The 14,682-nt window shown below is 37.9% G+C and overlaps 1 protein-coding gene across 1 annotated transcript in view; it reads left to right on the forward strand.

The window, feature by feature from the left end:
* XPO7 (exportin 7) overlaps window positions 1-14,682 on the forward strand; it is a 449,809-nt gene that overhangs the window by 24,283 nt on the left and 410,844 nt on the right. Inside the window, exon 6 of the mRNA XM_053717951.1 lies at window positions 9,822-9,926. Coding sequence (XP_053573926.1) covers window positions 9,822-9,926 — 105 coding nt within the window. The remainder of the gene's footprint in view (window positions 1-9,821; window positions 9,927-14,682) is intronic.

Raw genomic sequence — 14,682 nt, forward strand, 5'->3', positions numbered from 1 at the left:
TTTTACCTGTACCGGCGATATTAGGCCATGGTGGCGCCTCTGTTTTTTATTCTTTTTTAGATTCCATACTACAGGATAGCCATCCTTTGACAGAGTGCAGCCTCAAACATCTGGAAATTGTCATTACCCTGGACTCATAGACTTTCACATTATCATTATTTGGTTTTGAATTGATTTTATTATTTTTTCCAATCTATGTTTATATTTTAGTAATATATATATATATATATATATATATATATATATATATATATATATATATATATATATATATATTCTTATATATATATATATAGTTTTTTACTATTATCATTTTCAGCATTGTGGTTACTTACTTATGTCCACATTTTAGATTTTTTAGGGTTTCATTTATAGTTTTATAATTGTTGCTATTATCATATTTCTAGATTTAGGCCTGGTTTTTTGTTGAGACATAACAAGCACTACCATATCACCTATTATATTGGAACTGAGGAAGCGCCCCCTAAGGGCGTGGTGTGTCCACTGAGTACACACCACTCTCTCCATACATACTGAAATACCAAAAACACTGGTAGCAAAACCTTTTGCTATACATGGTTCACAACTGAATGCGTTCAGCTTCCAGGGTATTGAATGTGTTTCCCTAGGCCTTAGAGGTGGAGATAAATTTGCTGCTCTAAATAAACATACTTGGGTTTAGTTTCCTTGCCAGTGTAGTTGTGTGATGAAATACATCACACAACCATTTGTAGATAAATAATTAGGGTGTGCTGTAGTTCTAAAGAAAGAGCTGTGCCATTAGACCCGTGAAACATAAAACCGAAAACAAATTTAAGATAAGCCCAGAGTGTTATAAAATAACCATACAATGGGTTCAAATACATATAGGATACTTAGTTTTAAACCAAGACAGGTCACAGTGGAGAGGAAGCATTATAATTGTAGTTGTTGGTCGAAAAATTATGTTTGACTCTTTCATTCATATTTTTATACATGTAATAGAGTTATGTTTGTTATTAAGAAACAACTAGATCTATTGTTTAGAAAGATAACTTTACCCGAGGTTACACAGATACGCTCATCTATACTACGTATGCTATCGCTAACGAGAGATGCACTTTATATTATATTATTTGGCATTAGAATGAACTGAGTCATGAATCCACTTTGTAGTTTTAAATTTTATTTTTTTCTGTATAACATATATATGCTTTTATTATGTATGAATTGTATGTATATATATATTTTTTGTAATTTTGTTGTTGTTTATTAGCAATTAGAGAGTATTTGTATGAATTATTGACAAATTTGAAAAATATGCCGAGCAATTTGATTGGCTGTTAACAACTCCTAACTGCTAAATAGTCATGTGTGTCTAGTAAAAAATCAGCTCTGAGAAACAGCTTCAGCTCGAAAGATACCACTATCTTAAAATAGGAAAACCTGACATACACAAACTCATGCGCATGACATGTAAGGAAAATCCCATTAGTTGAAAGTCAATACAATGTCGCGAAACTGCTCGCAATGTCTGACCTAGATCTCCTCCTTACCCCTTTGCCTGGTCCTCCCCCCCCCTCTCTCTCTTCTTTCTCCCCTCACCAAAAATACACGCTCAAACAGACTGTGCATCCTCAAAAAGTTAAAATTCCACTGTTCAGATTTAAGACATGTAAAATGTTAAAATGTGGGCAAATCAATCTCAAGGACTAACAGCGACAGGGGTCTGACTAATAGACCCTCATCATCTGAGAAGAGACTCTGTAATGCCTGTAAGACATTTGAATTTATTATTCAAGCGAGACCCGATTGGTTGAGTATTTACTGTACCCATAGTTGTTGTCTGTAACCTATATTTGTTTGATTTTCAATAAAGATTTGTCTTTAAAAAAAAAAAAATCAGCTCTGAGGAAACTCCGTTTGGGCGTGAAACACGTCAGCTGTGTACGTTAAGTGCTGTGCCCTTATTTTGGATTTTAAACTTTGTGCAACAATAAAGTTTTTCTTTTTATACTTGGAGTCCCTGATGTCTAAACCTCATTACAGCACATTGAATGCTGTCACTTGGAATTTAAAATAAAAGTTAACTTTTTTGAAAACTTTGGGTTTCTCACTTAAATTTACACACAACTACTGCAATAAAAATGCAAATAGTTGTAAAGCTTCTCTGGGTTCCCCTTTGTTCAGAAACAGCAGACATCCATGGCTTTGTCATTGTTTTTTGGTAATTAGAAGGCCACTAATTGCAGCTGCGCACTGCACTTCTGAAATTCCTGGCAGCTAAGGGGTTAATCATTTTAGCTTGTAAGGTTAATTTTGCTGCTGTGTTGTGATTATGCTCCTTCCTGACACCTCTCACTCCCTGATCCCTCCCATCAGCTCTTTCCCCTCCACTAGTCCCCAGTACGCATATGAGGATATATGTATGTGTGTGTATGTATATGTGTGTGTATATATATATATATATATATATATATATATATATATATATATGCTTTAAAAATAATGTATTAGGTGTTACTTATGCCAATTTTGAGAGGGGGCCTCGAACCTAACTCCCTCACTTCCCATTGACTTAAATTATAAACTGGGATTCAATTTACAACGGTTTCGATTTACAACCATTCCTTCTGGAACCTAACCCCGGTGTAAACTGAGGGCTACCTGTGTGTGTGTGTATGTGTATATAAATGTGTAATAAAGTGCACGTCCGCCAGAGGTCCCGTGTCACCTCTTACATATATATCCCAAAGATAAATAACAAGTGGCGCCAGCACTGTTTCTTTAAAAGTAGATAATCTTTATTGGGGTGTCATGGAAGGACAGCAACGTTTCGAGTCACACTGACCCTTAATCATGCTTTTTTTTTTTCTGTAGTGTAGAAACCCATCACTTCCTCCACCCTGCCTAACATTTTTCCGTAGAGTAGGGAACCTCGCCCCTCCCTCCATATCTCAATATTTCATTGCTCCCACTGGCACCAACGGAAGATTGTTACAGACAGAGACGCTCTCTATAGCGATAATCTATCTAGCTTCATATGGTAAAGGAGCGCGATCAATGCTCCCTTACCATTTGAAGGCAGATGCCTTCTGCCCCCTAGTGGAGCAGGGGATTAAATCAGAGATCATTATACTTGGTTGCATGTCTGTGTGTAGCATGGAACATAGTAAAGAAAAGTTTGTTTCTTTTATATTGAGATGTTTTTTTCAGAAATAAAGCATGTCAAAGTTTCTCACCCGTACATTTTGTTCTAACTAAAATACGTTTCCAGGTGTTTTCAGATATATTTTATGATGAATTAAAGGGACACTGAACCTCAACCTGGGTTGTTCTTGCTGATTGGTGGATAAATTCACCCACCAATAAACAAGTGCTTTCTAGTGTGCTGAACCAAAAATTGTCTGGCTCCTTAGCTTAGATGCCTTTTTCAAATAAAGATAGCAAGAGAACGAAGAAAAATTGATAATAGGAGTAAATTAGAAAGTTGCTTAAAATTGCATGCTCTATCTGAATCACTAAAGAAAAAATTTGGGTTCAGTGTCCCTTTTAGCATACATAGAAGTGAAGCATTAGCTGTAATGTATCACTTGCAGTCTTTACAGGAATGCACAAAATGTTAACGTTTGTATTTGTGTTATTGAAATACTAGTCGATAAGCTTGCCCAGAGGGCAGTCTAATTATTTTTTTAAACTACAGATGTAGAAACACGTTTCCGTAACTCCGCCCACACATAATTTATACTGTATCAATGCATAGTGACTGTATCAATAATGTAGACACTGACAGAAAAAATAAGCATTAATAAAAATGTCAGTGTCTACATTATTTATACAGTCACTATGCATTGTGACTGCATAAATGTGTAGACTGAGCCGCCTCCCTATAATAAACCTAACAGTTCTTTACCTATATTTCCGCCATCCCCAAAAAATTGCAAGTAAAGCTAAATTGAATAACCCCTTAACCGTCATCCACCCACATCGCAATACACCTAATTACCCTATTAACCCCTAAACCGCAAAACCCCCACATCGCAATAAACCTATTTACCCTATTAACCCCTAAACCGCAAAACCCCTACATCACAACAAACCTATTTACCATATTAACCCCTAAACAGCAAAACCTCTACATCGCAATAAACCTATTTACCCTATTAACCCCTAAACCGCAAAACCCCAACATCGCAATAAACCTATTTACCCTATTAACCCCTAAACCTCAAAACCTCTACATTGCAATAAACCTATTTAAATTAACCCCTAAACCCCAACATCACAATAAACCTATTTACCCTATTAACCCCTAAACCGCAAAACCCCTACATCACAACAAACCTATTTACCCTATTAACCCCTAAACCGCAAAACCCCCACATCACAATACACCTAATTTCCCTATTAACCCCTAAACCGTAAAACCCCAACATCACAACAAACCTATTTACCCTATTAACCCCTAAACCTCAAAACCTCTACATTGCAATAAACCTATTTAAATTAACCCCTAAACCGCAAAACCCCAACATCACAATAAACCTATTTACCCTATTAACGCCTAAACCGCAAAACCCCAACATCGCAATAAACCTATTTACCCTATTAACGCCTAAACCGCAAAACCCCAACATCGCAATAAACCTATTTACCCTATTAACCCCTAAACCGCAAAACCCCCACATCGCAATACACCTAATTACCCTATTAACCCCTAAACCGCAAAACCCCAACATCACAACAAACCTATTTACCCTATTAACCCCTAAACCGCAAAACCTCTACATTGCAATAAACCTATTTAAATTAACCCCTAAACCGCAAAACCCCAACATCACAATAAACCTATTTACCCTATTAACCTCTAAACCGCAAAACCCCAACATTGCAATAAACCTATTTACTCCTAAACCACAAAACCCCTACATCGCAATAAACCTATTAACCCCTACATTGCAATAAACCTATTTAACCTATTAACCCCTACATTGCAATAAACCTATTTAACCTATTAACCCCTAAACCGCAAAACCCCTACATCGCAATAAACCTATTTAACTTATTAACCCTTTAAACCGCAAAAACCCACAACGCAAGTAACTATTTAAATAACTAAGTACAGTACACTAACCTAACACCCCCTTAAATAAACCCAAATTACCTAAACTAATATATTCTAAAGTTACAAAAAATAAAAAAGGCTAACATTACAGAAAATAAAAAATCAAATTACCAAATTTAACAAAATTAAACCTAATCCCTATAAAAATAAAAGACCCCCCAAAATAAAAACACCCCCTACTAAGAATAAACTACCAGTAGCCCTTAAAAGGGCTTTTTGCAGGGCATTGCCCCAAGATAATCAGCTCTTTTTCAAGAAAATACACAAAGCCCCTCCCACCAACAGTAAATACCCCCCACCCACCAAACCCCCAAATAAAATAACCTAACACTAAAAAACCTAAACTACCCATTTCCCTGAAAAGGGCATTTGCTTGGGCATTGCCCTTAAAATGACATTTAGCTCTTTTTCTGCCCATCCCTATTCTAAATAAAACAAATCCCCCCCCCCAAAAACCCTTAAAAAAAATACTAAATCTAACCCCCAGGTTGGTACTCACGGTTCCTAAAGTCCAGCTGAGAAGGTCCTCCTGTTCCAGGCGGTGAAGTCTTCTTCCAAGCAAAACATCTTCTTCTTCCAGGAACATCCTGCGCGGAGCGGAGCTGAAGACCGGCAACTCTGGAACTGAAGGCTGTTTAAATTAGCCAATAGGATGAGAGCAAGTGAAATTTTATTGGCTATTCAAATCAGCCAATAGAATTTCACTTGCTCTCATGCTATTGGCTAATTTAAATAGCCAATAGTATTTGAGTAGCTTTCATCCTATTGGCTGATTTAAATTGGAAAAATCAAATCAGACAATAGGAATTCAAGGGACGCCATCTTTAATCGTGTACCTTGAATTCACTATTCAGTGTACGGCGGCGATCGTACAAAGGAGTTCCTACACGCTCCATGGCTTCGCGGTTGCCAGTCTTCAGTTCCAGAGTCGCCGGTCTTCAGCTCTGTGCAGGATGTTCCTGGAAGAAGAAGAGGTTGCGCTTGGAAGAAGACTTCACCGCCTGGAACAGGACCTTCTCTGCCGGACTTTAGGAACCGGGAGTACCAACCTGGGGGTTAGACTTAGGATTTTTTAAGGTTTTTTTGGAGGTATTTGTTTTATTTAGATTAGGGATGGGCAGAAAAAGAGCCAAATGCCATTTTAAGGGCAATGCCCAAACAAATGCTCTTTTCAGGGAAATGGGTAGTTTAGGTTTTTTTTAGTATTAGGTTATTTTATTTGGGGGGGTTTGGTGGGTGGGGTTTTTTTTACTGTTAGGGGGGGCTTTGTGTATTTTCTTGAAAAAGAGCTGATTATCTTGGGGCAATGACCTGCAAAAAGCCCTTTTAAGGGCTACTGGTAGTTTATTCTTAGAGTAGGGGGTGTTTTTATTTTGGGGGGGGGGTCTTTTTTTATTTTTATAGGGATTAGGTTAAATTTGGTAATTTGATTTTTTATTTTCTGTAATGTTAGCCTTTTTTATTTTTTGTAACTTTAGAATATATTAATTTAGGTAATTTGGGTTTATTTAATGGGGTGTTAAGTTAGGGGTTGTTAGGGGGTATTAGGTTAGGTTAGTGTACTGTACTTAGTTATTTAAATAGTTATTTGCGTTGTGGGTTTTGGCGGTTTAAAGGGTTAATAAGTTAAATAGGTTTATTGCGATGTAGGGGTTTAGGGGTTAATAGGGTAAATAGGTTTATTGCGATGTAGGGGTTTAGGGGTTAATAGGGTAAATATGTTTATTGCGATGTAGGGATTTTGCGGTTTAGGGATTAATAAGTTAAATCGGTTTATTGAGATGTAGGGATTTTGCGGTTTAGAGGTTAATAGGGTAAATAGGTTTATTGCGATGTGGGGGGTTTGCGGTTTAGGGGTTAATAGGGTGCATAGGTTTATTGCGATGTGGGGGTTTAGGGGTTAATAATGTAAATAGGTTGATTGTGATGTGGGGGTATTGCGGTTTAGGGGTCAATAGGGTAAATAGGTTTATTGCGATGTGTGGATTTAGGGGTCAATAGGGTAAATAGGTTTATTGCAATGTAGGGGTTTTGCGGTTTAGGGGTTAATAGGGTAAATATGTTTATTGCGATGTAGGGATTTTGTGGTTTAGGGGTTAATAGGGTAAATAGGTTTATAGCGATGTGGGGTTTAGGGGTTAATAGGGTAAATAGGTTTATAGCGATGTGTGGGGTTAGGGGTTAATAGGGTAAATAGGTTTATTGCAATTTTGGGGTTTTGTGTTTTAGGAGTTAATACTTTGTGTAGGATTTTTTTTTGTTATTTCGTGCGGGCGATGTTTTTTTTTTTTTTTTTTTTTAATACTTGATGGGGGTGGTTAGTTTAAAAAAAAAAAAAAAAATACTTTAATGTGGGCGATTAGGTGTTGCTTTTGTAATGCTCCGTTTGCTTTTGCTGCATCCCGGTGGATTCCGAAAATGGCAGGGTGGTGAAAGAATTCTGTTGTCCTTGCGCTGCCAACATTCCATTGAGGATGCGTGCGCAATTATAGTATAGATAAAGCTACCTGGTTCACAACTGCATGTCCTGCCCCTTCATAGGCTGTTTTTGTTTTCATCTTAATAAAGCCAATGTCTACATTTAAAGGGACAGTTTACCCTACAGTTTTCTCCCCTTCAATTTGTTCACAATGATCTATTTTACCTGCTGGAGTGTATTACATTATTTACAAATAGCTTATTTATCTTTTATAACAATTGAAATAGCTGATTTTACTGTGGTATCCCTACCTGTAATGAAAGTTTCTATACTTAAAGGGACACTGAACCCAAATTTTTTCTTTCGTGATTCAGATAGAGCATGCAATTCTAAGCAACTTTCTAATTTACTCCTATAATCAATTTTTCTTCGTTCTCTTGCTATCTTTATTTGAAAAAGAAGGCATCTAAGCTTTTTTTTTAGCTCAGCACTTTTTTATTGGTGGATGAATGTATCCACCAATCAGCAAGGACAACCTAGGTTGTTCACCAAAAATGGGCCGGCATCTAACCTTACATTCTTGCATTTCAAATAAAGATACCAAGAGAATGAAGAAAATTTGATAATAGGAGTAAATTAGAAAGTTGCTTTAAATGTCATGCTCTATCTGAATCACAATAGAAAAAAATTGGGTACAGTGTCCCTTTAAGTATAGGCTATAGAAAAGTTGTGTATTCCTAGCCAGCAGAGAAATTACACTCCTAGTGGGATGTATGAGAGATAAGCAATTGGACTTTGTTACACAGACAGAAATAATATAAAGAAGTATGTGTGTGTAAAATAAAGAGATCTGATTTCCCTGCAAGCTCAACCCATTTTGGTGGATTGGGGATTCAAACAACAAAATCAGCTATTTAATTTACAAAAGTAATCCTAAAGAAGCAATTTTTCCTGCATCCTTGCAGCTGATCATTGGAAATGCATTAAGGGAAAATCAATTTTACAGTACACTGTTCCTTTAATCACATTCTTTGTCTCCTGAAGAATTACAGCCAGAATGCTCTTAAGAATGCACATAATGTTTCTTGCATAGGGGATAACTAAAACCCTTTGCAAGCAAGTTTTTCTCTCAAAGTGTGCATCAGCTCATTTAAAGGGATATTGTACAGTCATTTTTTTTCTCTACTTGAAAGTGTTTCCAATTATCTGTTTCACACTCTGGAGTGTATGAAATTGTTTATACATTGATCCTTTACCTTAATTTTGACATTTAAAATAGCTGCTTTTGAATTTTGAAACTACCATCTATATTGCAAATATGTATACTTTAATATGCACTGCAGAAAACCTATTTTAAACAAAAGAAAGCCAGCAGCAATTAAGTTCCCAGTGGGATGTGAAAGAGAGGAAATAAAATGTTACTTTTCAGTTGATCTCTTTAAGTATTGGCCATTGTGTATATACAGAGATAAAATACGGCCTTTATGTAAAGAGATATAGATAAAATTAGGTGGTCTGCTATTTTTGCATGCACAGCCCTTTTGTATTAGCATGTTCCTGAGAATGATCAAATTTGCTTTATTATCTTGTTATCCTTTGCTGAAGGAACAGCATTGCACTACTGCAGCTAGGTGAAGACATCTAATTATCCAATCACAAGAGACAAATGTGTGCAGGCACCAATCGGCAGCTAGCTCCCCCTAATGTAGGATACGTGCATATTCTTTTTCATCAAGGGATACCAAAAATGAGAAGCACATTTCAAAATAGAAGTGAATTTAAAAGTGTGTTAAAATTACATTCTCTATCTGCATTATGCTCATTTAATTTTGACTTTCCAATCCCTTTAAGGGCTGTGTTTAATGAGCAATAGCCCATAACATCTCTTCCAGATAATGAGCCCCCTAGGAACACAATCTTGTCTACTAAATTGGCTTTGCACAGCCTGATATTGGTGGTTTTATCATAAGGGGAATAAGTTAGTCTTGACTTGCAGATGTACAATAGATATGTTTCAATTATACAAAAGCGGAAAATGTAAAACATATTTTTATTAATGTATTAATCAGTTACTTGTGACATGCCTTTAATAAATCTTGTCTTTCATTCTTTTATTAGGTATTTTGTGTTGGTCTTATTTCTACTGTGGTACATTGTACATCTCTAGATTTTGTTTTTTTAATTTTTAAAAGAAAATATTAACCTTTTCCAGGCTTGTTCTACTGTACTTGAGCATTGTGGGATATATGTGATTTGTATATAGTGAAATTACACTATTAACCTTTTTTTGTTTCTCAGGCAGATGCTACACACCCTCTGACCAAACATCGTAAAATTGCTTCATCTTTTAGAGACTCTTCACTGTTTGACATCTTCACACTTTCCTGCAATCTTCTCAAACAGGTATACATTATAAGGATCAAATATACTGCCTTTGTTTGAAACAAATTAATGTTTGAACATAGCTATCAAGTTTCATATCAAGTTTTGATGTCTGTGATGTAGAAAATTACTGTTCACACAAACATTTGTATCTATTTTTTATAAAAAGCATTATTGTACAGAACCAGTCAGACAAGAAAATACAGGATATTTCCAGCTATCTTCCTCTCTAAATCTTCATCAGTACACATTTGTTTGATTTTTAAACTGTTTTTCTTTCCATTGGCATAGAGAGTCTACAAATTAATTCTAATTACTAGTGGGAATTCAACTCCTGGCCACCAGGAGGAGGCAAAGAACATCCCAGCAAAGATTTAAGTATCCTCACTTCCCACAATTCCCCAGTTATTCTTTGCCTGTGTACATCGTAGGTGGTGTGCGAAGATGGTGTCTGAAGAAAATCAAGGTTTAATCCTTTAATGGGTATTTTCCCTGCAAGCAAGGATTGGGGCAATGCTGTGTCCATGTAATCCTCTTTAGTAAAAGTAATGGTGGCTATTACAATTTATACTAACCCAGGAAAACCAGGGTTGGTTACTCTGCTTTTCTTTTATCTTCAAGTCCCTGTCAGCGGTCGGGTGAGGCTGACAGACCTAGGAGATTGTACCTGCCCTGCAGCTGAAGTTCCTAGGTCCATGTCAGGATGAGGATTTTCTGTCAGACCGGGAGCTACTGAGAGCTGCGAGTCCCTTGATTCCCTTTTTCCATCTATGACTTGTGGTCTATAAGGGGTGACTTCACATAAGGGCGGGGAACTTTTGCCACTTTGCTTTTTAATTCTTCAGTGGGGGCAGGCACTATTGGAGACTACCTTAGAGGCATTTTGGTTATGAAGCATTTAATGTTCAGCTTCTTAAATGCCGGTAAGTCTCCTTTAACAGGTTCAGGCAAATAGATGCCAACTCTATCTAAAGTTTGACCTTGAGACTTGTTAATAGTCATAGTGAATGCTAATTTAACTGGAAATTGTCTTCATAATATAAAAGGAAGTTCTGTATTACTTGGGGCTAAGTCTAATCGAGGAATAAATAAATTTTGCCCTTCCGCAGTACATGTTAATGCTTGAGCAATAATTACATTTTGCCGCAAAGCATTCACAACCATTCTGGTGCCATTACAGAGACCTCTCTTAGTATTAAGGTTACGCAAAAGCATAATAATACTACCAATTTTAAGATTGAGTTTATGAACTGGCATTCCAGAAGGAGCCAATTCATTTAAAAACTGGGTAATTATCCCTCTCTTCCTGTGATTCATCATCAATAGAATCAGTGCTTAAATAAGTAGAGGTTTCACCTTCTAACAAACTAAGAACTTCTTCATTGATCTTGTCAACATCACTATTTTTTGGACATAAAATTGCCATTTTGGCAAACTTAAAATCATCAGAATCTTTTAACTGTTCACCAAAAATCTCCTTTACAATGGAGTCTTTGCAGGTCATTTGAGATGGAATTTCAAAGATATCTTCATGAAAGCCATACTCGTTTGTGAAGCCAAGAGCTTAACTCAGGATCAACAGATCTTACATTATTTGTCCGCTTCAAAAGCTTAAACTTATGCCATAGTGGATTGAATTTCTCCAACATAGGTGTGTCCGGTCCACGGCGTCATCCTTACTTGTGGGATATCCTCTTCCCCAACAGGAAATGGCAAAGAGCCCAGCAAAGCTGGTCACATGATCCCTCCTAGGCTCCGCCTTCCCCAGTCATTCTCTTTGCCGTTGTACAGGCAACATCTCCACGGAGATGGCTTAGAGTTTTTTAGTGTTTAACTGTAGTTTTTATTATTCAATCAAGAGTTTGTTATTTTAAAATAGTGCTGGTATGTACTATTTACTCTGAAACAGAAAAGAGATGAAGATTTCTGTTTGTAAGAGGAAAATGATTTTAGCAACCGTTACTAAAATCGATGGCTGTTTCCACACAGGACTGTTGAGAGGAATTAACTTCAGTTGGGGGAACAGTGAGCAGACTTTTGCTGCTTGAGGTATGACACATTCTAACAAGACGATGTAATGCTGGAAGCTGTCATTTTCCCTATGGGATCCGGTAAGCCATTTTTATTACAGAAAGAAAAAAAAGGGCTTCACAAGGGCTTTTTAAGACTGTAGACATTTTCTGGGCTAAATCGATTTATATATAAACATATTTTATACTCCATAGCCTTGAGGAATTATTTTAATCTTGGGAATTTTGTAAAATAACCGGCAGGCACTGTATTGGACACCTTATTCTCTAGGGGCTTTCCCTAATCATAGGCAGAGTCTCATTTTCGCGCCTGTATTGCGCACTTGTTTTTGAGAAGCATGACATGCAGATGCATGTGTGAGGAGCTCTGATACATAGAAAAGACTTTCTGAAGGCGTCATTTGGTATCGTATTCCCCTTTGGGCTTGGTTGGGTCTCAGCAAAGCAGATACCAGGGACTGTAAAGGGGTTAAATATAAAAACGGCTCCGGTTCCGTTATTTTAAGGGTTAAAGCTTCCAAATTTGGTGTGCAATACTTTTAAGGCTTTAAGACACTGTGGTGAAATTTTGGTGAATTTTGAACAATTCCTTCATACTTTTTCGCAATTGCAGTAATAAAGTGTGTTCAGTTTAAAATTTAAAGTGACAGTAACGGTTTATTTTAAAACGTTTTTTGTACTTTGTTATCAAGTTTTTGCCTGTTTAACATGTCTGAACTACCAGATAGACTGTGTTCTGAATGTGGGGAAGCCAAGGTGCCTTCTCATTTAAATAGATGTGATTTATGTGACACAAAATTTAGAGAAAATGATGCCCAAGATGATTCCTCAAGTGAGGGGAGTAAGCATGGTACTGCATCATCCCCTCCTTCGTCTACACCAGTCTTGCCCACACAGGAGGCCCCTAGTACATCTAGCGCGCCAATACTCCTTACTATGCAACAATTAACGGCTGTAATGGATAATTCTATCAAAAACATTTTAGCCAAAATGCCCACTTATCAGCGAAAGCGCGACTGCTCTGTTTTAGAAAATACTGAAGAGCATGAGGACGCTGATGATATTGGTTCTGAAGGGCCCCTACACCAGTCTGAGGGGGCCAGGGAGGTTTTGTCTGAGGGAGAAATTTCAGATTCAGGGAAAATTTCTCAACAAGCTGAACCTGATGTGATTACATTTAAATTTAAATTGGAACATCTCTGCGCTCTGCTTAAGGAGGTGTTATCCACTCTGGATGATTGTGAGAATTTGGTCATTCCAGAGAAACTATGTAAAATGGACAAGTTCCTAGAGGTCCCGGGGCCCCCCGAAGCTTTTCCTATACCCAAGCGGGTGGCGGACATTGTAAATAAAGAATGGGAAAGGCCCGGTATACCTTTCGTCCCTCCCCCCATATTTAAAAAATTGTTTCCTATGGTCGACCCCAGAAAGGACTTATGGCAGACAGTCCCCAAGGTCGAGGGGGCGGTTTCTACTCTAAACAAACGCACCACTATACCCATAGAAGATAGTTGTGCTTTCAAAGATCCTATGGATAAAAAAATTAGAAGGTTTGCTTAAAAAGATGTTTGTTCAGCAAGGTTACCTTCTACAACCAATTTCATGCATTGTTCCTGTCACTACAGCCGCGTGTTTCTGGTTCGATGAGCTAGAAAAGGCGCTCAATAATAATTCTTCTTCTTATGAGGAGATTATGGACAGAATTCGTGCTCTCAAATTGGCTAATTCTTTCACCCTAGACGCCACTTTGCAATTGGCTAGGTTAGCGGCGAAAAATTCTGGTTTTGCTATTGTGGCGCGCAGAGCGCTTTGGTTAAAATCTTGGTCAGCGGATGCGTCTTCCAAGAACAAATTGCTTAACATTCCTTTCAAGGGGAAAACGCTGTTTGGCCCTGACTTGAAAGAGATTATCTCTGATATCACTGGGGGCAAGGGCCACGCCCTTCCTCAGGATAGGTCTTTCAAGGCCAAAAATAAACCTAATTTTCGTCCCTTTCGCAGAAACGGACCAGCCCCAAGTGCTACGTCCTCTAAGCAAGAGGGTAATACTTCTCAAGCCAAGCCAGCCTGGAGACCAATGCAAGGCTGGAACAAAGGAAAGCAGGCCAAGAAACCTGCCACTGCTACCAAGACAGCATGAGATGTTGGCCCCCGATCCGGGACCGGATCTGGTGGGGGGCAGACTCTCTCTCTTCGCTCAGGCTTGGGCAAGAGATGTTCTGGATCCTTGGGCACTAGAAATAGTCTCCCAAGGTTATCTTCTGGAATTCAAGGGGCTTCCCCCAAGGGGGAGGTTCCACAGGTCTCAATTGTCTTCAGACCACATAAAAAAACAGGCATTCTTACATTGTGTAGAAGACCTGTTAAAAATGGGAGTGATTCATCCTGTTCCATTAGGAGAACAAGGGATGGGGTTCTACTCCAATCTGTTCGTAGTTCCCAAAAAAGAGGGAACATTCAGACCAATCTTAGATCTCAAGATCCTAAACAAGTTTCTCAAGGTTCCATCGTTCAAAATGGAAACCATTCGAACAATTCTTCCTTCCATCCAGGAAGGTCAATTCATGACCACGGTGGATTTAAAGGATGCGTATCTACATATTCCTATCCACAAGGAACATCATCGGTTCCTAAGGTTCGCATTCCTGGACAAGCATTACCAGTTTGTGGCACTTCCGTTCGGATTAGCCACTGCTCCAAGGATTTTCACAAAGGTACTAGGGTCCCTTCTAGCGGTGCTAAGACCA

The sequence above is a fragment of the Bombina bombina genome, chromosome 6 (assembly GCF_027579735.1).
Source record: "Bombina bombina isolate aBomBom1 chromosome 6, aBomBom1.pri, whole genome shotgun sequence".
Classification (NCBI taxonomy): domain Eukaryota; kingdom Metazoa; phylum Chordata; class Amphibia; order Anura; family Bombinatoridae; genus Bombina; species Bombina bombina.